This window comes from Temnothorax nylanderi, unplaced genomic scaffold (assembly GCF_030848795.1).
Source record: "Temnothorax nylanderi isolate EJ_2023f unplaced genomic scaffold, tnyl_v1.0 TNYL_tig0584_pilon, whole genome shotgun sequence".
In the NCBI taxonomy this organism is placed as follows: Eukaryota; Metazoa; Arthropoda; class Insecta; order Hymenoptera; family Formicidae; genus Temnothorax; species Temnothorax nylanderi.
Window position 1 is genome coordinate 52,796 of NW_027249646.1, and position 22,801 is coordinate 75,596.

General features: G+C 37.1%; 1 protein-coding gene and 1 long non-coding RNA gene across 6 annotated transcripts in view; one reads left to right on the forward strand and one right to left on the reverse strand.

Annotated features, from left to right (window-relative positions):
- LOC139784105 (uncharacterized) overlaps positions 1–22,801 on the reverse strand; it is a 29,038-nt gene that overhangs the window by 5,783 nt on the left and 454 nt on the right. For 2 of the 4 annotated variants that reach the window (XR_011721478.1, XR_011721477.1), the window contains exons 2-3: positions 22,561–22,742; positions 21,954–22,069 (exon numbers count right to left, since the gene is read on the reverse strand). This is a non-coding gene — a long non-coding RNA (uncharacterized lncRNA). Of the gene's footprint in view, positions 1–19,511; positions 22,070–22,560; positions 22,743–22,801 lie in introns of those variants that run through there. The other 2 variants (XR_011721479.1, XR_011721476.1) reach the window with 2 other exon arrangements.
- LOC139784102 (uncharacterized) lies at positions 4,884–6,170 on the forward strand. 2 transcript variants are annotated; one of them, XR_011721475.1, is made up of 5 exons: positions 4,884–5,076; positions 5,158–5,320; positions 5,398–5,608; positions 5,730–5,879; positions 6,008–6,140. XR_011721475.1 is itself a non-coding variant. In XM_071723263.1 (4 exons), the coding sequence occupies exons 2-4, from the start codon at positions 5,433–5,435 to the stop codon at positions 6,153–6,155; spliced, it is 474 nt and encodes a 157-aa protein (XP_071579364.1). In that variant the 5' UTR covers positions 4,884–5,320; positions 5,398–5,432; the 3' UTR covers positions 6,156–6,170. The 2 variants fall into 2 exon arrangements, 1 of the variants encoding a protein (XP_071579364.1); XM_071723263.1 differs by having other exon boundaries at positions 4,884–5,320; positions 6,008–6,170.

Below are 22,801 nucleotides of genomic sequence, written 5' to 3' on the forward strand. Positions count from 1 at the left end.
ATTTCGGGAAACTTAGGATTAAGCCTGAGAAAAGGCAAAGCGACGGCGCGCTCCTTTTCGGCCGGCGAGACCGAAGGGACATCGTCGTCGTCGTCGTATATCATAGATAGGCTCCACGGAATATTCTGTCGTTATGGATACCCAACGGAGATCAGATGCGATAACAGCCCATTTAACTCATTAGAATTCGATAAATTTACAAACGACACAAACATTGTAATCAAGTACTCTAGCCCTCGCTACCCCCAAAGTAATGGACTAGCGGAGAAGGGGGCCATAGCAAAGAACATACTCAAGCGCTGCTATGAGGCTAATGAGGTAGAACTCTTTGCATATCGATTGCTCGAATATAACGTGACACCCGTTGCTAACATGCGATTGTCGCCCGCACAACTATTCTTTGGTCGTCGTATTAAGACAAAATTACCTACCAGTCGCGAAACTTTGCTTAGAGATCAGTTGGATGAGGCCGTTGTACGAGACCGGTTGGAATGCAAACGTGAAAGTCAAAAGCATTACTACGATAAACATTCAAAATCTTTACCAGTTTTGAGCGAAGGCGAACGCGTGCTTTTTAAGAAAAACGGAAAAGAATGGCACTATGGTCGCATCGTGCGACGCATAAGTGATCGATCATACATAGTGATAGATAATTTCAATAGTCATTATCGTCGTAATCGTAGATTTATTGTTAAAACAAAAAACAACGAAATTAATCCCATCGAACTGTTATACGAGGAGCACGTACAAAAACAATTATATGATCCTAAGAAACCTGTAACCATTGTAGATACTAGTGATTGCCAGCAGAAACCTGTCAACAGACGTACAAGCGTTGGACCGCGAGCAGCTGATCTATCATGTCCTGAAGCCGACCGGGGACTTCTCGCTACCGATGATAGTGATAGCTCGGCGTCTGCGAGCGAATACGAATCAGCGAATGAATCGTTTTCTCATAGCGATAGTGATCCTGAGCTGGCAAGACCGGTTTCGCCCGCATTAGGACGTCAGGTCAAGACCCGTAGCAGTCGCGTCATTGCCCCGCCGAAGCGTTACGGTGACTGGGTTTGTCAATAAATGTTATGGAATCCTCCGGCCTAGCGAGGAGATCATAGCCTGTTGTTTCTTTTTATTTTATTTTCTTTTTTTTTTTAATTTTATTTAAAAGAGCATGTAATAATATTTGAATTCCACCGGCAACTCAACGTGCAGTGGTTCACGAGATGGCGTTAAGTGCGTTGCCTTAACCTATGTTTTAGTAGTTGTCAAATATCTGAGTGGCTCATCTTTCATGTTATGCCTGTGCTTAAGCAGATTAGAGGGACTGCCATACGAATACATACGTCAGAAATTGTACTGTCCTTGTCGAATAAAGAACTAAAGTATAACGTTGTAGTAAGCTTATTACATATAGACAGGTCTGGGCACTCCTATCAGAAAGCATAGACAAAAACGTGACCCAAGTGAAGCCAAGAAAACCAATATGGCGTCAGCATGAGGACCAATGAGGAGACGTTTTTCACATATGTGTGCAATATGTGTGCATGGTGCATGCGCAAAAGGCTCCCTCATGTCGACGCCATGTTGATTTTTGGCTTCATTTAGGTTACGTTCCCCCTACGCGAGTGCCAAGACCTGTTTATACGACCGTGATAAAGGACAATCTTTATTTTTAATTATTCTATATATATACATCCAGGCATTTACTTAAATATGCAAATATATATAGATAAACGCTGCAAATCGCAAATCGTGCAGCGCGTCGCTGACACGCATCTTGAATATATCAAGGACAAAGACACCGCGTATGAGATCTGGACCGAGCTGAGGGATACCTTTGAAAGAAAGAGAATGGCAGGTCAGTTTGTTTAAAGATAAAGCAGAATAAGGACAGAGATTGTGTATTCGTCGATATTAGATTCAAATATAGTACGGTCAAGCGAGTAAAAATGGCGACCATGCGAGCGAGCGCTACCAATTCACATGTGATGTATCACTACGCGCGCGGCACAGACCGCGTGGCAGCCCGGGTATCGCGACCGGTCGAGAATGTATCAATGCGCATGCGTGAGCGGGCGTGTCCGTGCGAGCAGCGCAGCAAGCGTTCATTCTAGTTTCGTACGTCCTCCGCGACGGCTCGTGTGTTGAGTTAGCTATTGCGTCATAAAGATTTGCTGTTTCTATTGGTAAATTCCGTATATTCACGAGTTATACATTGAAGCATCAATCTCTGTACGATGAAGATGATACGCCTTTGAAAGGCCGTATTACATTCAATATCGAGGATCCACCATTCTGCCGAACGATAAACAGAAAGAGAGAGAGACGGTAAATGATGACGCAGATTCTACTGGAAAGTTCTGGAAAGCTCTGACAAGATTGGTAACACGACCAATATTTCTACTTGAGAGAAGGCCCTTTTTTTAACATGATCGAGGCCGTAAATCATGAGACTGTATGTACTATCGTCGACCGTAATCAGATAAGCCGATAGAACGGCGAGAGAATCATTCATCTCTTACAGAGACGACGAGATAAATCTTCTGGATTCATTAGACTTTATTGAAAATACTGAGCTCAGTAATTATAATTCTAAACTATTTCTCTGGGAAAATAGCGATCGTCGATAAAGTTCCTTCAATATTCTATTTGATTCATTAAATGTAAAGATAATACTTTTCACGAACAACGTTTATATAAACTCTTGCATACTTAAGTATGATGAAATTAATAGATTTCTTTTGTAAATAAGCGTTTCATTAGTTGTTTAAGACGATTCGAAAACAAATCTATCGTTTGCGGTTCCTTAACATTATTACAAGCGTTTTCTTTATAACGAAGATAAAAGATAAGTTCATATAAATTCATACGAGCGTTTCCTTTGCTCTTATTTTAATGTATAATTTAGATATAAGGATTTGAGCGATATTTGCTGTCTTTACGAACGGACATGGCGTGTCACTGTTAATAAACAATATTATGCATTGCATAAATTCTATTATTCATTGAGATTGAGAATAATAATTCTCAGATGATTGTCTCTTGGCTATTAATCAACTTGAGTTGTGGAAACTGAGTAGTGTTGTTTTCGAAAAGACGATATATCAAGGAATGGTTGAATTGGCACGTTAAGTCTATTCGTATTATTTCTTATATAATTATCAATATTGTTGCTGTGTTCTTAACAGATATTATGTTTATTATCCATGTTTGATAATTAAGATCCTTTTCTGGATAAAAGCAAAACGACTAATCTCCTGAAACTCTGCATGATATCAAAATCCGATAACTTAAGATACGTATCATCTTCGTCTCAGCGTTGTATACCATACGATGTTCATTCTCTTGAAATAAGTATTACTGAAAAACAGATACGTAGCAGAATTTCACGGAAGGGATCTTTACTACCAATTACTTTTTCTTTGCATTATATTTGAGACAGCTTACTTTATTGTATTCTATTTATTTGTAAGATATATGTTTTTCCATTAGTATATATTTCTTTGCGAATACACAATCTTTGAACAGTCCATCTTTTAGTGTTGTGTCGAGTATCCTCATTCAAATTCTAGAGCCCTGGCTCCTGCGCGAGCTAGTACTTAACACAGTTACTACATCAGAAAGAACTCCTCACTCTAAAATTCAATCCAGGCAAAGAAACGCTGGAGTCTCATTTTCAATGTTTCGACCGTCTCATACGCGATCTTAAATCAACGGGCGCTACGTTGGATAAGACAGATGTGCCATCTGCTGCTCACGATGCCGAGTGAGTATGATACCATAGTCACAGCGTTGGAAACGCTTACCGCAGAGGCACTCACGACAAATTTCGTCAAAGCTCGTCTCAGGGACGAGGAAATTAAGCGGCTATCCAAACAAAGAAAGAGCAAGACCGAAGCATCGCAACCTTCAACCGCCTTCTCGACAAATCAAGGTACACGGAAAAATCAAGATAAACGGAATTATAAGTGCCACAACTGCGGGAAAGTCGGCCATTTTCGTTCGCAGTGCAAACGACCTCTGAAGTCGGAACAGAAAACAAAAACAGCAAACATAGCGACCGACAGCAAGGCACATGATGTCGAAGAAACTGAGGCATACAGTTTTTCTGCTCGTATCACGGAAGGTAAATCAACCTCAACTTGGTGTTTAGACTCTGGCGCATCAGAACACTTGGTAAGAACTCCTAAAAATATAAATAATGTGCATAAACTAAAATGCCCTGTAAACATAAAAATTGCCAAGTCAGACGTGACTCTTAAAGCGGAGAAGATCGGAGATCTGCGTGTTAAATCGAAAGTGGGAGACAAGTATAACAGCATTGTCATGTTACGAACGTGTTGATTGTTCCCGGGCTGGAAATGAACCTCTTGTCTGTTCGTAGGCTTGAAATAAATGGACTTTCAGTGACATTCAAGGACGGCCAAGGGGTCATCCAAAAGGGATGCACGGTCATCGCAGTCGCTCAACGACGAAACAAGCTCTATAAGCTAAATCTGATACATGATATTGAGACGGTCAACCTCAGCGCAACTGAACAAAACTTTAAACTTTGGCACTTGCGCCTCGGACACATCAGCGATGGAAGACTGCGGAAGCTCACCAACATCGCCGAAGGAATTAACGTACACTCTGAAGAGAAGTCATCTAAAATATGTGAGATCTGCGTTCGAGGGAAGCAGACGAAACTTCCACATAAGAAGGAACGACGACGAGTCACACGACCACTCCAGCTGATCCACAGCGATTTGTTTGGCCCTGTGACCCCGACGTCACATGACGGAAAGCGATACCTTCTGACATTCATCGATGACTTTACGCATTTCACGGTTGCGTATCCTATCGAGGCGAAGTCAGAAGTTTATAGATACTTTAAGCCATGGTGTAAGTAGACAGGTGAAGCATTCCCGATGCTGCGCACTCGTTCAGTTTTTGAACCAATCAGCGCGCGACCTGTTTTGCGAGAAAAGCAATATGGCTGCTTCCGTCAGTTTGTAGTCCGTTATCCGTCGCGTGCGTCTGTTGTGCGGAAAATATTGTGTGTTTAACTTTTGCGACTTTAATACAACATACGCAGTAAGTAGTAAATATAATTAATGTTGAGAGGCATTATATTGGTCGATATTTGCTAAATAATATGTATTTATGATCATCTAGGAATCATGCCGACTTGTTGCGTGAGAAATTGCAAAAGTCGTTCCGGTGGAGCTACGAAAACGAAAGACATCAAGTTCTTTCCATTCCCGCAAAATCGCGAGTTAAAAGAAAAATGGCTCGAAGCTTGCTACCGAGAAGAAGAAAATTTAAAACATAAACAGCGGTAAATTTCAAGAATCATTTGAATTCGTATACAGTATATAATTTGTGTTATTCTGAAAACTTATGTGTAATTTTCAGCAAGTATATGTGAGCGACATTTCTCTTCGGACTGCATGGAAAATAAATGGACAAAGCCACGTACACTGAATACCGAGGCTCGATTAATGCGTCGACTGAAGCTTGGCTCGATTCCAACTCAATTGCTCGATTTACCAAATCAAGGTGTAAATAGAGTTAACAGGCGCTGTACATTAAAAGGTGAAACAGAGCCCATGACAAAAAACACCTGGTAAGTTTGAAAGTGATCTTACTGCATATTTTTCAAAATACTGCTTGTATCGCTTTCTCTTTCTCTCTTATATCTCTTTCTCTTTCTGTTCTCTTACTAAACGGTACTTTGCATGTTACAGTCGTACTGGAATCCCAACGTACAAAGAACTTGTAGCTTGTGTGAAAAATGAAACAGTCATCAATACTGTCAAGGAGCATACCACATCTGCCGAAACTTCCACAGATATGGAATGTAGCACAGACAACCCGCCGTTAGGATGGAACTATGTGTACGTATTTTTATAATTATAAATACATTTTAGACGATTTTTGACACTTCGACCACTTCGCAATAGGTGTTCGTATAAGCCGAAGTCAATGGTTTCTGTGTTTAACTCGTAAATTTTATATTTTACAGAGATGAGTGTGAATCGGAAAGTGAGATTGAAAGGCTCCAACGGCACTTGAAGGAAGCTGAAGAAAAAAACAAGCTACTGTTATTGGAAAATAAGCAGCTCAGAAAAGCATTACCCTGGCGAAAATTAAGAAGCTTTATAAAGCGTTGACAACCGTTCAATGAGGGTTTTTTGAGAGTTTATACGCTTTAAAACTTTATAAGAACGCTTACACAACGCCGTTGGATTTAGAACGCTTCCAAAACGCTGTATATAACGTTTCATGAAAGTTCTGAAATGCTGAGGCAACGCTTTTCAGAGAACGCTCAGTAAACGCTACGTGCAGAGAGTTTGTTGTCAGATTTTTCAAACGTTTAGCAAACGCTTTTCCCAACGCTGTAAGACAAGCGTTTTCAATCCGTTCAGCAAACGCTCTTCCGATGGCGAATTGTAGAGGCGCAGTGAACGATTTGTAAGGCGTTAACGCAAACGGCTTGGAGACGCCCAAGAAACGCTTTTCCCGACTCCGTAACACAAGTGTTTTCCCTCCGTTCAGCAAACGTTCTTCTAACAATGCCGCTAGGCGGCGCATCTTTCTCGCGTTTAAAATACATCCAGCCGCGTATATAAACAGACCCCCTGCGAGGCGAAAAGCAGATTTTAACATTTAACGCTCTTTACGCCGTTTCTTCTAACGACAAGAGTAAACGCCCGTTAAGCTCAATAGAGGCTGCACGCAGTTTCCAATGATGAAAGCAAACTCTTTCGACTTAGGCTGGATTCGAGGAGCGCGCTATTAGCGCTATTTGCTTATTCTATCCTTGTTTTACATCTGATGAGCGATAAAGACAAAATGATTCAATAGCGCTAATAGCGCGCTCCCCGAACGCAGCCTTATTAAACGCTTAAGCTGAAATTTCACGCAAGCGAAGAAAAGCTAGCGTTTATCCCCACTCCACCTCACTGTAAAGCCAGCGAAGAACAGCTAACGCTATCGCCTCTATCTTTTTCATGGAGCGAAGAAAAGCTGGCGTATTACCCCTTCACGCAATGCAAAGTGGCATTGAAAAGCAGAGCTAACGCTACTTAACCTAGAAGAAGAAGAACTACGTATAATAAAAATGGAGTACTCCAATTATTATAGACAGTACATCGCGTACGTTGAATATTACAGACGTACAGTGGCAGCTACAGTTGCAGCAGAGGTTGTAAGGAGACGACGCATAGCCGCTATAGCTGCTATGTATTTAATGAAAAAAAAAGAAGATACGCGAAGAAAAGGTTTTGGGTAGCACCCATTTTCGAAAATCGTGATAAACATAGTTTTTTCTTTGCGTCGGTCCCGAAGTTAATATTGGAGGACATACGATTCCACAATTACTTTCGGATGACCGCAACTCAGTTGGAAGAATTGTTGGGCATGGTTGGACCAAGATGTCGTGTTTTCGGCGTTCGGCGTTGCTTCGCTAAAAGTTCAACACAGTTGAACTTTTAGCGAAGCAACGCCGTAAAGCCAACTTGACGAAAATTGATGGAGTGGGGGTAAAACGCTGGCTTTTCTTCGCTCCATGAAATTGCAGCTTTAACAGAGGATCTCTAAATGTTTTAAAGAACTCTCAGCAAACGTCATACGTCATGTAAACGCTGTGCAAACTCTCAAAAACGCTATATACAAACGCCTTTCAAACGCTGCAGCGTTGCAATTTCCGCTCTACGAACTCTCTACTGACCGTTTCTAAACTCTCAACGAACTTCCGCAAACGCTCACGTAAACATCAAACAAACGTTTATGAAACTTCTCATTTTCGCCAGGGTAGAAATGAAATCCAATGATTGCGAAGCCATGAAGAAAAATGAACAAAGAGCTGGCCAGGATACAGCTGCTGGTATATTACATGCTGTATTTACACCCGGCCAAGTAAAAAAATTGATGGCGCCGAGCACTAAGAGAATTAAATGGTCAGCAGATGACATTTCTTCCGCCATTGCTCTTCGATCATTGAGTGGTAAAACGTATAAATATTTACGTGAAGTCAAGCAGTTACCGCTACCTTGCGAGTCAATAAAGTTTATATTTAGATTGTTATTTTATTCAAGTCTACATTTTATTTAAAATTATTAGATGTTATTAAATGTGTATTTTAATCATTACAAAAAACGTTCCCTAATTTTATTCTGTTTGAATAAAATATTAATTTTTTTTCGTTACATATGTCTTTTTATTATTACCTAAGTAAATTGCGTTTCAACCGAGGTTTCAACCCTTCCTCCTCACACTATAATTCAAAATCTACACTGTGGACGTGCGGTTGACCCTAATCAAATTACGTAACCAAACCAGAACAGAATTACGACAGGAGTTTAATAAATACATAAATAAACTAATAAACGTAGGTTTAATTGTCATTAGTTTATTTATTATTTAAGGTTTTATTGTATTTTATTAAGTATATATTTAAAATTTTACATGATTCACACATTTTTATTTCTTATAATCGAACTTCACCTTAAAGTGAGCGCCTACAAAATAGGTCGCCTCCTGATTGGTTCAACCGCCAAAGCTGCCGCCATTATGCGCAATGCTTCACCTGTCTACTTACACCATGCTTTAAGCTTTATGAGTCCATGGTGACCGCACATTTCAATTATAAGATCTCTCGTTTTAGGTGCGACAATGGGTGAGAGTACATCTCCAAACAAATCAGGGACCACTTCGAGGAACACGGGATTCAATTTGAGTACACAGTCCCGTATACGCCCGAGCAAAACAGCGTAGCGGAACGTTTAAATCGAACCATCGTGGAAAAGGCTCGATGCATGTTACTAAACTCGAACTTGACAAAGTCCTTTTGGTCTGAAGCTGCACTCACTGCAATATATTTGTTGAACAGATCGCCCACAAAAGCACTTTGAGATAAGACGCCGGCGGAAATGTGGTTTGGCGAAAGGCCCTGCCTGGAAAAGGTCCGCATATTTGGATGCTTGGCATACCTACACATACCGAAGCAGCAACATGCACGAAAATTTGACTCCAAGTCAAATCACTGCATCATGGTGGGGTACGCTCCAAACGGCTACAGACTCTGGATGCCGGAAAAGAGAAAACTCGTGCATGGTCGAGATGTAATTTTTGACGAGACTAAATTTCCAACTCCCTACGATACAGAACTTGCGATGAGGTGGGAGGCTAGTTATATCCAGAGGAAAAAAACGAGGAAGAAAACGAGGAAGAAAACTACACGAAGGACTCAGACGACGCATCTGACTCAGATCCAACAGAAATAATTGAGAAAAAGAAACTCTCACCGCCTCTAAAACACTCGTCTCCTTCAGCGGAACTACCGAGCAGAGATGCCAATTTCAAGCCGCTTACAGCAAGCAGCAGCACAGCGCACACAAGCGCACACAAGCGCACACAAGCGTGTACGTGTGCGGCGGCTGTGTGCTCGGCGTTCGGCCAACTTCGAGCGGCCGAAGAGCGCAGACATACATCTGCGTCTCTTTCTTGCTCGAGCTAGCGTCGCCAGCCACGAGAATCGTAAAATCTTATTGTACTCGGCTCGCGCGTCTTACTCGCGTTTTCGCGTGTCCCTTTCCGCACTAGGCGCGAGAAATTATCGTGTCTCTTGATTATGTCACAATTAAAACGTAAAAATTATTATTAATTAAATAAATCTTTTAATTATATTAAAATTTATCCTGTACATAAAAGATATATAATACATTTATTTAAATACATTTGAACAAATAATTTTCTTTAAATATAATATATAAGAGCCAGTAAATTTCATTGCAATCTCTGCTGTAATAAACTTTTTTAACATATTCATTAGACTTATTGTTAGGGTAAATATTTACCTTTACACAGCCCTCGCCAATGACCTTGACCTTGACATATGTTGTCAAGGTCACCCTCCTGAGTAACCTTCAGAAGGTTTTAGCCGTCGCTCGTTTTTTATTAAAAAGTTATTCACAAAAAAAGTTTGGAAAATATAGCAGTTATTTTAACGGGATAGAAGTAGGTACACATGTAAGCGGGAGAGAGCAAAATATCCATTTGCATATCACTTAGCTTTAAATGATGAATATATTCTATATAATATATCAAAGTACATGGGGGGTGCAGGGGGGCAATTTAAAACTTATGAACAAAAAAAGTTTAAAAAATTTACAAGTTTGTGTCAGTGCTAAAGGAAGTAATTTGCTGATGTAAGTGTATAGACTGTACACATATGAGCGGAAGGGGGGTGGGGGTGGATTTCAATTCGCGTGAAAAGTCGCATTGTGCAATTTTATCAAAAATATGTCACAATTTATTCATTAGTAATTGATACATTAGTTAATGGATATAAAGAAGCCATTATTTTAAGAAATTGCGATATTCTTTCATTAAGATGATACTGTTTCTTAAACAAAAATTCAGCTATGTAATTTATATAATGTTCTTGTTATTTTATGTCAAAACGAGGCAAAAGCAGCACGCATATCGCGCCATAATCGTTCTATATTTTGTATATGTACATCTAACACAGAGTTTACAAAATTCTCAGAATAATTCACAGTCTGATGTATGTAATTAAAATCATTCAAAGATCTGTATCCTTTCCAACAGTCACTATAGATTATTGTGCCAGATTTAATACGTTGCTGAATGATTGTAATTAATGTATTTGCAGTACGATCTTTTACTGGGATAATAAATGTGCAACTATGTTACAAACAAGGTCTATCATTGTACAGTTCGGGTTTTCAACTTTCCACGCGAACCGAGGTCCACCCCCACCCCTCCCCCGCTCACATGTGTACTGTCTATACACACATCAGCACACATATCAGCAAATTACCTCCCTTAGTAGTGACATAAATTCGTATATTTTCCAAACTTTTTTGTGAATAACTGTTTAATAAAAAACGAGCGACGGCTAAAACCTTTTGAAGGTTACTCAGGAGGGTGTTATATGAGGACAACATATGTCAAGGTCAAGGCCATTGGCGGTGGCTGTGTAAAGGTTTTACCATTCAGTTAAATTGTCAATTGGGATAGAAAGATTACGATTTTGAGGGAATTTATCAGCGTTACAAATTGGGTTTCTTTTCTTTGCATTAACTCGTTAGTGCAAAGTGCTTGTTACTTTTCTTTTAAGGAATTGGATATTCGTCGCACTTTAAATTTACTATATCTTTTGCTAGCGTCTTTAGACCTGATAATTTAGAATATGTAATTCAATTTTTCTGTATTAATAATTAAAATAAAAAAGATTATTTACATAAATATTTATTACCTAGGTGTGATATAGTTCACAAAAATTATATGAGAAATATAAATATATTTTTATACATTTGTCTTCGACGAGCGTGATGAGAGACAGTGACTCTTACAGACACGGTGTCTCTTAAAGACATGGAGTCTTTAAGGATATATCTAGACAAATTTTCATAGCGCATAAACATAAGCATAAGAAAATTGATTGGTCTATATACATATGCATAAGAAAATAGATGCATAAGAATATCCAATTCCTTAAAAGAAAAGTAATAAGCACTTGTAACGAGTTAATGCAAAGAAAAGAAATCCAATTTGTAACGCTGATAAATTCCCTCAAAACGTAATCTTTCTCTCCCAATTGACAATTTAACTAAATTTATAAAATTTAATGAGAAACTCAAAGATGATAATAAACTAAGAGAAGATATGGTGAGCAAAATAAAAAAATAATATTTATTAATTTGTAATTATTTATGGAAACATTATACATATACTATAATATAAGTACAACTAATTATATTTTCAAATATTGTTTTCAGAATAACAATATTTGAAAATCCTCAGAATATGTATACTGCTCTTTCGGTTTTTTTAAGGGAACGGGGGGGGGGGAGAGCGCATACATGAACGTTCGCACGTGCGTGCACCCCACTGGAGAATTCCTGACCCTCCCCGGGACTGACCCTGCTATCAAGAGTGAAGCTTAAAATAAGGGTGGTGCCTCAAAAAGATAAAGTTGTTATACTTAACAATAAGTCTTTAATGAATATATTAAAAAAGTTTATTACAGCAGAGATTGCAATGAAATTTACTGGCTCTTATATATTATATTTGAAGAAAATTATTTGTTCAAATGTACTTAAATAAATGTATTATAAATGTATTTAATTTATATCTTTTATATGAAGGTTACTCAGGAGGGTGACCTTGACAACATATGTCAAGGTCAAGGTCATTGGCGAGGGCTGTGTAAAGGTAAATATTTACCCTAACAATAAGTCTAATGAATATGTTAAAAAAGTTTATTACAGCAGAGATTGCAATGAAATTTACTGGCTCTTATATATTATATTTAAAGAAAATTATTTGTTCAAATGTATTTAAATAAATGTATTATATATCTTTTATGTACAGGATAAATTGTAATATAATTAAAAGATTTATTTAATTAATAATAATTTTTACGTTTTAATTGTGACATAATCAAGAGACACGATAATGTGTCGCGCCTAGTGCGGAAAGGGACACGCGAAAACGTGAGTAAGACGCGCGAGCCGAGTACGATAGGATTTTACGATTCTCGTGGCTGGCGACGCTAGCTCGATCAAGAAAGAGACGCAGATGTATGACTGCGCTCTTCGGCCGCTCGAAGCTGGCCGAACGCCGAACAGCCGCCGCACACGTACATGGCTGCTCGCTTATGTGCGCTGTGCTGCTGCTTGCTGTAAGCGGCTTGAAATTGGCATCTCTGCTACCGAGACGAAGCAATCGAGAAAAAAGGCCACCTGCATACTTACAGGACTACACGGTATTGGCTCTGAATGCCGAAGCTTACGTCGATGATGTGCCAAATGATTTCCAAGACATCGAAGGGAGAGACGATAGTCACAATTGGTACCAAGCGGGACCAGAGGAGTTACAAGCACTCAAGCAAAACAATACATAGACAATGACAAAGCTACCTCCGGGACGACGTACCATATCTAGTCGTTGGATTTTTCGTCTGAAACGGGACGAAGATGGGAATTCAGATATAAAGCGAGACTAGTCGTTAAAAGATGCTCGCAGAAAAAGGGACTGGATTATGATGAAGTATACGCCCCGGTAGCCAGGCTTACCACCGTTAGGACACTACTCTCCGTCGTAAACCAAGAAGACTTACATGCAATTCAAATGGATGTGAAGAATGCATTTCTTCACGGAAATCTACAGGAGGAGATATATGTAAAAATACCAGATGGAATCAAAGGCAAACCCGATCACGTACTAAAACTAAACAAATCAATTTATGGACTCAAACAAGCTCCAAGAGTTTGGAACGAGAGATTCGATGAGTTTGCAAAAGAAATTGGCTTCAAACAATCTCCTCATGACAGATGTTTGTATGTAAAATTCTGTAAATAATTAAAAATCTATCTCTTGTTGTATGTAGATGACATCATCCTGGCCAGCAGTGACTTAAAGGAGCTCAAAAGAGTCAAAGATTCGCTCAAAGAAAAATTCAAGATGACGGATCTCGGAAACCAGCATAGTTTCCTCGGCTTCAAAATTGCTCGGAGAAACAACGAGATGCACCTCACACAAGCCGCATACATCAGAAACTACTTACGCGCTATCACATGGAGGATTGCAAGGGCTCGAGCACTCCTATGGAAGCAAAACCTGATTTTAATACCGACGAAACAACGGAAATTATCATTGAGCAGAAGCCGTACAAGGAACTCGTGATCTGCCTCATGTATATTATGCTGAATACCAGGCCCGATCTGAGCGCAGCGTTAAACTACTACAGCAGCTTTCAGAGCAATGCAACACAACAACACTGGAAAGGGCTGAAGAGAATTCTTCGATATTTAAAGGAAACGATGCATTACGATCTCATATATCGCAAACAACAGTCCGCTGCACTCGCCACATACGCTGATTCCGACTGGGCTGGATCCAAGAACAGAAAGTCCACCACCGGTTTTCTGCTGGAAGTTTTTGGAAACAACGTGCCGTGGACGACAAGGAAACAGACGACGGTAGCACTCTCTTCTACGGAAGCTGAGTATGTTGCACTTGCCAGTGCAGCAGCGGAATTGATCTGGCTCAAAAACCTACTCAATGACCTACTTATCACCTGTGAAACTCCGGTGACACTCTATGAAGATAACCAAGTATTCACCTACTGAATAAATGGGAACACCGACGACTGAAACACTTGGACGTCAAATACCACTTCGTAAGAGACCTGGTGCTGTAAAAGATCATCGAAGTGAAATACGTGCCATCCGCAAGCCAAAAGGCGGACATTCTAACAAAAAGTCTGAGTAAAAACTTGTTTGAAAAATTCAGACCTCAAATTGGAGTTGAACATTGTTAAATGGAGTTTAAGTTCAATATCTAATTCTCTTTTTTTTTTAGCTATTCAACATCTTTCACTCTAGTTATTGCTGTGTACAATATTAGTTGTAAATTTATTTTGATTTATATAGAGACTCTAATAGCGTTTTTCACTGGCAGAGCTGGTGCGCATTCAGCGCACATTAAAGCCGTCGTACACAAACCAACGTAAACTGTATGTTTAATATAAACGGGTTAAATCATGAAATCCTCAATATTCTTTATTGCACTATTTGGTAAAATATGTACTGGGTATTTTATCAGTCGAAATATTTGCATTTTACTTTTAATATTAGAGATTAAATCAGTGTACAACGGCTTTAATGTGCACTGAGTGCGCACCAGTTCTGCCAGTGAAAAACGCTATAAATTGAGAGGGGGTGTTGAGATGTGCAATTTAGCCTTAAGTTTTTGATTTAGCCTTTAGTATTTTTCTTTAAGTTGGCAACCTTACATTCCGTTCTTTTCTTTTTCTATACGTTGCCCGTACAGTTCAAAGTAAAGCGTCGAGAAGGAAACAGGTGTGATCACACTTAAGCTGGATTCAGACAGGACGCGTCAAGCGTCAAGCAGCGAGCAGCAACCAATCAGCGAGGCGATATTTTCTACGCCACTGCTGATATCACCTTGCTGATTGGGTTGTCCTTGACGCGTCCTGTCTGAATCCAGCTTTAGTCCGAATAAATCTTACTTTCGTAAAACGTCGTGTATTAAGTTCACGCCCGCTATCCGTATCCCAAAGCGCTACTCAACACTTTTTAATGAAGAATGAGCGACGGCTAAGTTATAAAGAAAAGTCACTTAGGATCATGTCCTTGACAACATATGTCAAGCTCAAGGTCATTGGGGCTGGTTCCCCTATACGGGCTGTACTAAATAATTACCAAAATATGCTTTTTCAATTAAAAAAAGTACTATCTATCTCTTTAAATCAAAATATTATACGGTATTGAAAAATACCTACTATATTTTTTTTGTTATACTCCTATAACCTATTAAGTTATTCAATATTGAGCCATATCATATAGGTTTAGTTTTATAATTGTTTTTCATTTTTATAGTTATTTTGTCAAAACTAAACTGTCAGTTTTGTAATAAATGTTTTAAGAAAATACTTATTTCAGTCTTCTATTTTAACTTAGCTGTCTTTTACAATAATTATAATTATATATGAGCTAACATTAGAAATCTGATATTAATCTTAGCTTGATAACTTGAAACACGCAACACGTGTTAATAATGCCAATTTAAACTAGAATTATTTTAGTTACTTAATGGTCAATTTTCTAAATATTTATTATATTCACATCTAGATAGTATACTTTAATTAATTTGTAATTAAAATTTTAACAAACTTGTAAGAAATAAAACTTGACATTTACTAACATTGCAAATTATTTACTCATTGTAGAAGACCTTTCTTCTATGTAGTGTTTTTTGATGTTCGTTTCATCCCTTTTATTCGATGATGCCCTAGTTATTAATTGTTAATTTCTTAATTTATTTTTTCCATTTTGCGTAGTATTATAAAGAGACACAGCAGTGTCTCGCGCTAAGTGTACGTATCCGCGACATGAGTAACGGGACAGAAAGTGTCTATTATATACCTGAACCATCGAGCTGAGTAAAAACACGATGGTCATATCTAAATCGGCTAAACGGATGAAATTTTTAATAGACTCAATCGATTGCTAACATATTATATAATAAAAATGTCTTAATTTTTTTCTATATCGAATATTAAGAGATTTTTTAACATAATATACAGAGTGTTTCCTAAATAAGTACACAAACTTGAAGGGGATATTTCTTGGCTTATTTTAAGAAGAAAAGATCCTATAAACATGTGTCCTAAACTGCTTCGTTTTCAAAATACAGGATGTCAAAATTGAGAGAAAGAATATGAAAATTTCGAAAATCTGGAAAACGCTTAGAGATATTTTATTCCGAGTTTTATTCAAATTTGCTGTGCGTACATATGGTATTAAGAATCATATTCCAGTACCGATAAAACATTTTTAGATGCATCAGGGGCACATCTAAAAATTTTGGACTATTTTGAAAACAAAGCAGTTTAGGGCACATGTTTATAGGATCTTTTCTTCTTAAAATAAACCAAGGAATATCCTCTTCAAGTTGTGTACTTACTTAGGAAACACCCTGTATATATTAAAATCGAGTAATTTAGATTTAAGAAACGTCATCATCATCGACGTTGTTGTCGTCGTGGTCGTCTCAGTTATAAATCGACATTTCAATACTCATGTAAACCCACACACACACCAAGCATCCGTCACACCCTTACTTATCTTTATCTACGTCATTCACCTGACCTCAGTATACTCCGACACGTCTCAACGCAGCCTAACACACATTCTTATCCAACCACACACACGCACACGCACGCACGCACGCACGCACGCACGCACGCACGCGCGCACGCGCGCGCACATCATCATTATCATCATCATCATCACTACCCACTCTCACTCCCACCTTAAAATACCTCAATACACCTTGACACGCCCCAATATAGTCCAACACATCCTTACCCAAACACATCACAAACCACCCCCACTCCCTCCACCCTAAAGCACCTCAATATACTCTATACCCAATATATACTCTATACTCTGACATGTCCCAGTGTAGCCCAACACACTCTTACTCACACGCATTATCACCTATCTCCACTTCTTCAACTGACACCCCTCACTCCATCAATTATCTTAATACACCCCGACCCGTCGCAATATGACTCAACACAATCTTATCAATCCAATTACATTACATCATATTAAATAACTTACGAATCTGTATATTGTTAGTTGTTTATAGTTATATGTCTTATATTATATCACATAAAATCAATACGTTACTTATAAGACGCTCGATATTACAAAATGTGTGTTATAACATAAAAAATACCTTTTTTAAAAAAAGGTAAAAGCGCCAAAGTGTCTACACTCGTGTCTATACTCGTCAAAATAATTGTGCAAAACAATGTTATTTTAATCTATATTTGCAATAAAAGTAGCTATTAAGTCAGACGCTGTGCCAACTAAGCATGAGTTTATACACATCGTAAAATTTTCTTATATCATACCTAACAAAATAATAAAATTTTTAAAGAATTTGCTATTAAGCATGAAAAATTATATTTATCGTGACGTTTAATTCTTTCATTACTATGCTTATTAAAATAATAGAATATTTCATCCAAAAAAAAAACTTGACGTTGCTAAACAAATACGCATGCAAATGTTTCCTGTAGAGAAAGGAAGTTGTCTCTCTATGTATATACCTAAACTATCTTGAATCTACTTCGCACATATATCTATTCATATTTTAATCAAATTCGCTCTTTAATCACACAAACCTCACACATGCGCTTGAAATGTTTGCATATATATATATTTATTGACTAATGCCAATTTTTTTTTAGCGAAATCTGTTGTTCTAGTAAGCATAATAATGAAAGAATTAAATGTCATGATAAACACAATTTTTCACGCACAATACCAAATTCTTGTACTTTAAATATTTTATTATTCTATTTGATAGGGAAATATAACTGACGCAGTGGGATTTTACATATGCAACTAATAACAGTTTATTCCAATTAGATTACAAAAGTATATTCGGTTACTTGCGACGCTCGAACTGTATATGTGTCTCGCGTGGCGACTCACTCGAGACTAACTATGTGACAAGGTTACAGGCGTCAACAGCCCAAGAATACGCGTCGATATATATCGCGCCACTGGCTCGATAGTAGTTACTTCGCGTCTCTAACACTATTACATATAGAGAACTATTACATTTAAAAGAATTAAGTTTTATGATGTATATAAACTCAGGCTCAGTTGGCGCGGCGTCTGATATCACTACTTTTATAACAAAAATAGATTAAAACAACATTGTTTCGTACAATAGTTATTTTGACAGGCGTGGGCACTTGGCGCTCTCTTTTTATCTTTCTTTAAAGGTATACATCGTAATAATGTAAAATAAACATGTTCAACGATTAATACTTTTAGAGAATAACAGCATCCTTGATATATATTTTTAAAACGTTTTTTGAAAAAAATTTGAATATTTTTTTAGAGAATATCTTCAATATATCAGGAATATTACTTAACCCTTTAACGGCTGATTTGTTTGCAAGAGTTTAACACACTCGACTAATGATGGATTAACGTTAGCAAGTATCAAATATGTAAAAAAAATTTTCTCACAATTTTCCTACCCTCTAAACTACCCTTACATTGAAGAAAACATCCCCGTAGTTCAGAAACGTTACAAGTCGAAAATCTGGCTTATATCATTCTCAAATAAGAAAAATTTTACTAGGACATGGAAACCACCCAATCAAGCTATCCCGTTGAAGGTTAGCCAAAAACCACCCCTTTGAAAAAATAATAGAATGACTATTTTAAACACTATTCTAAACATAAAGAGTCTTTGTTTGGCGTATTATCACTGTTAAGGGTAATTTTTCTTGCAGCTCTTTTTTGTACATAATTTTGATTTTATTTCAAAACGTATACATAAACTGAAGGTAAACAAAAAAATTCTACCTAAACTTTGTGCTCATTTTTCATTTTTTCATGATTTTGGCTCTTTTTGACAGGGTGTGTAGCTGAAGAGTTGCTATCCTCAGGTTCAGCAATTTTTTTATATTTAGGGCCTACCTTCCTCTTTAAAATAAGACCTTAACAAAGTCAATGTGTTGATTTTTATGGAAGATATGATTTTTTAAAGTATGTGGGACGTTTGTGTCCCACTGGCTGTTAAAGGATTAAGTAGAAAATAATGTAAAAATATTTAAAAAAAATTTCTGACAGCAAAAATACATTCCAAGAACATTTTTATAATATACTTTCAAATATTTCAAAAATAATCTCTAAATATTTTGAAAATCCTAAATTTCCTTATCTTATATCCTTACTCCTTATAACTTAAATTAGCAAGAAACGTAAAGAGCTATGAGCTCTTTAAAGCTATCTAGCGGCAAATGCAACAATGTTGCATCACAATTGCATCGTTAGGTCGCTGATTCAACTTTTTGGCATCAAATCAATGTAACGGTAGTTGGTAGCTGCATAGATGATTTACTAGCGAAACCTTATTACGAAAGAACAAAATACCAAATATACTGCTTTTACAATAGTCTTTATTCAAAGAATACCGCCAATCGAAAAAGATACGTTTGCTTCATAAGTATTAGTAAACGGGAACAAATTTACCGGATTAATTAGAGTAAACTCAAATGTCAATAGTAACAACTGATGATAATAAAATACAATATATAGACAGGGTCCCGTTTATACATATATATGTCCGTTTATATATATGATATGAGGTTAAGCAGAGAGCATTTTCCAACGAAAACTCAAGATTTATTCCAAGACTATGTCATTTCTTCTTCTCTCAAATAACTAAACAATGTATAAGAGCTTTATAACAAATCCACTATATAACTTTTTTCATTCTGATGCAAATTCAATTTGCATTGATATATCTATATTTTAATTTCTTAAGCTGTAAAGATTTTTTAATTTTGATATCTTTTTCTCTCACAATTATATTTTTTCTTGTTCTGTGCATGCATAAATCCAATTTTCAATCATTACTATTATAATTTTTAATCACAAAAGAATAATTTTGATACAAACTTTTTAAACAATTGATTTTCGCGGCATGGAAAACAAATTTACTGTTTAAAAACTGCTTTATGATAAGAGTTTTTAAAAATATCTTTTAAAATAAAATTTTATCTAGTTTTCCTACAAAAAAAACTCGAAATCTATTTATTTTTTGTATCCTATTCACACGCATGTTACGCACACAACAGAATGTTCCATTTTCCACGCATTATTTTTTAACGATCTGTGGTTAATTTAGATGTGTGTGATTATTCTTAAAATAAAATATCAAAATAATAATTTTCGTGGTGTAAACGAATAAAAAAGAACTTTTCGCAAAATTAAACTAATAATCAAATAGATTACAAAATTATATTTATTAGCTAATTTTAAATAAAAATTAATAAAATTCTAATTTGAAAGGGTAAAAGAGCTTTATAGTCACCAAAAATATACAATACTAAAAGTTCGGAAGTTACTGTAAATATTAATCTCTCTCGCCATTTTCGCTAACAATAAGAAAAAAATTTTTTACTATATAAATTTGTAAATTAAGAGAGAGAGAGAGAGAGAGAGAGAGAGAGAGATCTTTTTGGATAACTTCCAAACTATTCTTTTTCTACAACAATGAGAGAAAAAGCTTATGTTTATTCTTAACCCTCAGCCTCTGCCCTTGTTTTCGACCAACGTAACTCCTGTCCATGGGTCGTCCGTGTCCTGAGCTTATTAAATAACTATAAATGTTTAAAAATCTGAAAAAATGCATAGAGTATCTTTGAACCTTATAGAATACGAAACAATACTTTAGAACAATAAAAAAATTTTTTAAATAACTGTTTAAACAAATAAACTCGGAAAAGTCGCTAAAAAAACGTAAAAATTAAAAAAAATCATATCTTTGGTTGAAATTGACGTGGAATAAATTTTTTTAAATAGAAGCTGAAGAGTTGATCTTTAAGAAAAAAATTACGTCGATCTTGCATTATTAAAAAATAGTATTTTTTACAATTAAAAAATGCGTATTTTCGATGTCGTTAGATTCACGAAAAAAGGGAATAAAAATAAGATAATCATGTGGTTTGTTTTAAATTGCGTATTTATAGAAAATATAAAAGAACAGTGAAAGTATGATAAAAGTTTGTATTTTTATATTTTATGATTAATAACAATCCCGGCATACACATAAGCGATGTTCCTCACATATGGATCTTAATTGTCTTATATATTTAATTTTAACACTTATCTAACTTCTTTTGATGTTATTTTTTTTTAAAAGCCACAAAACATTTTTTGCGCGAAAATAACAAGTTTTGAGACCCTGCGTTTGACACACGTAGCCCCTGTGCATGGGCCATTCGTGTCCGTTCGAGATTTGTAATCTCCAGTACTCGCGGCTGTACTAGCGGAATCTAACCAAGTTTTTTCCATGAAGTAGCTCTTCACTTGAAGTTTTTTTTCAGCTACTACAAATGGTGCCACCTCTGTTGAGTTTCAAGATATTACAGGTAATAGATTTTGGCCGGACACAAATGACCCATGGACGGGGACTGAGGGTTAATTAAACAATTCTATCTACGTTATAGCTTAGATTTAAAAAAAATACAGAAAAAATCGCTGAACTAAATAAAACTGAATCTTTATGGCTAAATTTTGAGAAGGCATTACATGCATCCTGATAGATCCACGTAGATGGAATGATAAAATAATAAAAGATAATAATCGACTGAGAATCCGGACAACATACGAGGATGTAGTCTCAAATTATCTGAATCTCGAGATTAAGGAATAATCTTGACAATAACAGTGATAATATCGGCCGTGAATACTATATCGTAATTACTATACAAAAGTTAATGAGAGACAAAAAACATACAATGTATGTAGGTACGCGCAAAGCAGGCTAATAGTATTTAAAGCGGTGGTCTCCGAACGTATCTCCACATCACTCACCTTTCTCTTCCTTCAGCTTCAAGTTTAACCGCCGTCCGGTCGAAGAAACGACGTGTCGTCGCGCATTGCATTGGCGTGTTGCATCTCGTCACGCAGCCCGGGCAAGGTCACGATGTCTGCGATAATAACGATAATGAACAAAAGTGAATGACAGTGATGATAACAACGAAGAATGACAACACAATGGCAATGATAATGACGATAACAGTAACAAATAATGACAATAATGACGAAGACTACAATGATGATAACGACAATGACGACAATGATGATGACAATGACAATGACGATGACGACGACGACGACGACAACATCGACAACGATAACGACGACGATGACGATGACGATGACGACAACGACGATGACGACAATGATGACGATAACAATAACGACGAGATGATGACGACGATGACGGTACGACAGTTACGATGGTTACGAGGGTGACGACGGTGACAACGGTGACGACGGTGACGACGGTGACGACGGTGACGACGGTGACGACGGTGACGACGGTGACGACGGTGACAACAATGACAGCAATGACAACAATGACAACAACGATAATGAAAATAATAATGATAATAACGATGATAGCACTAGCACTAACCAACACTTTTTCCACCAAGCGCTGCAATCGACACCCTGCGCGCTTATCGATTCAGCGCTATGGCACAATCGCGCGCGTTAGGGTACAAATGCGAAGGTGCACGATGTTGTTACCTCTTGGATATCTCGTATCATTTCGAACGCTTAAACGCAGGAAACGTTCAGCAAGAGAACGAGGGAAATCTATATAAAACACAATAAACAACCAACTTTTAGTTGGCTAACAGAAATAAAATCGCGTC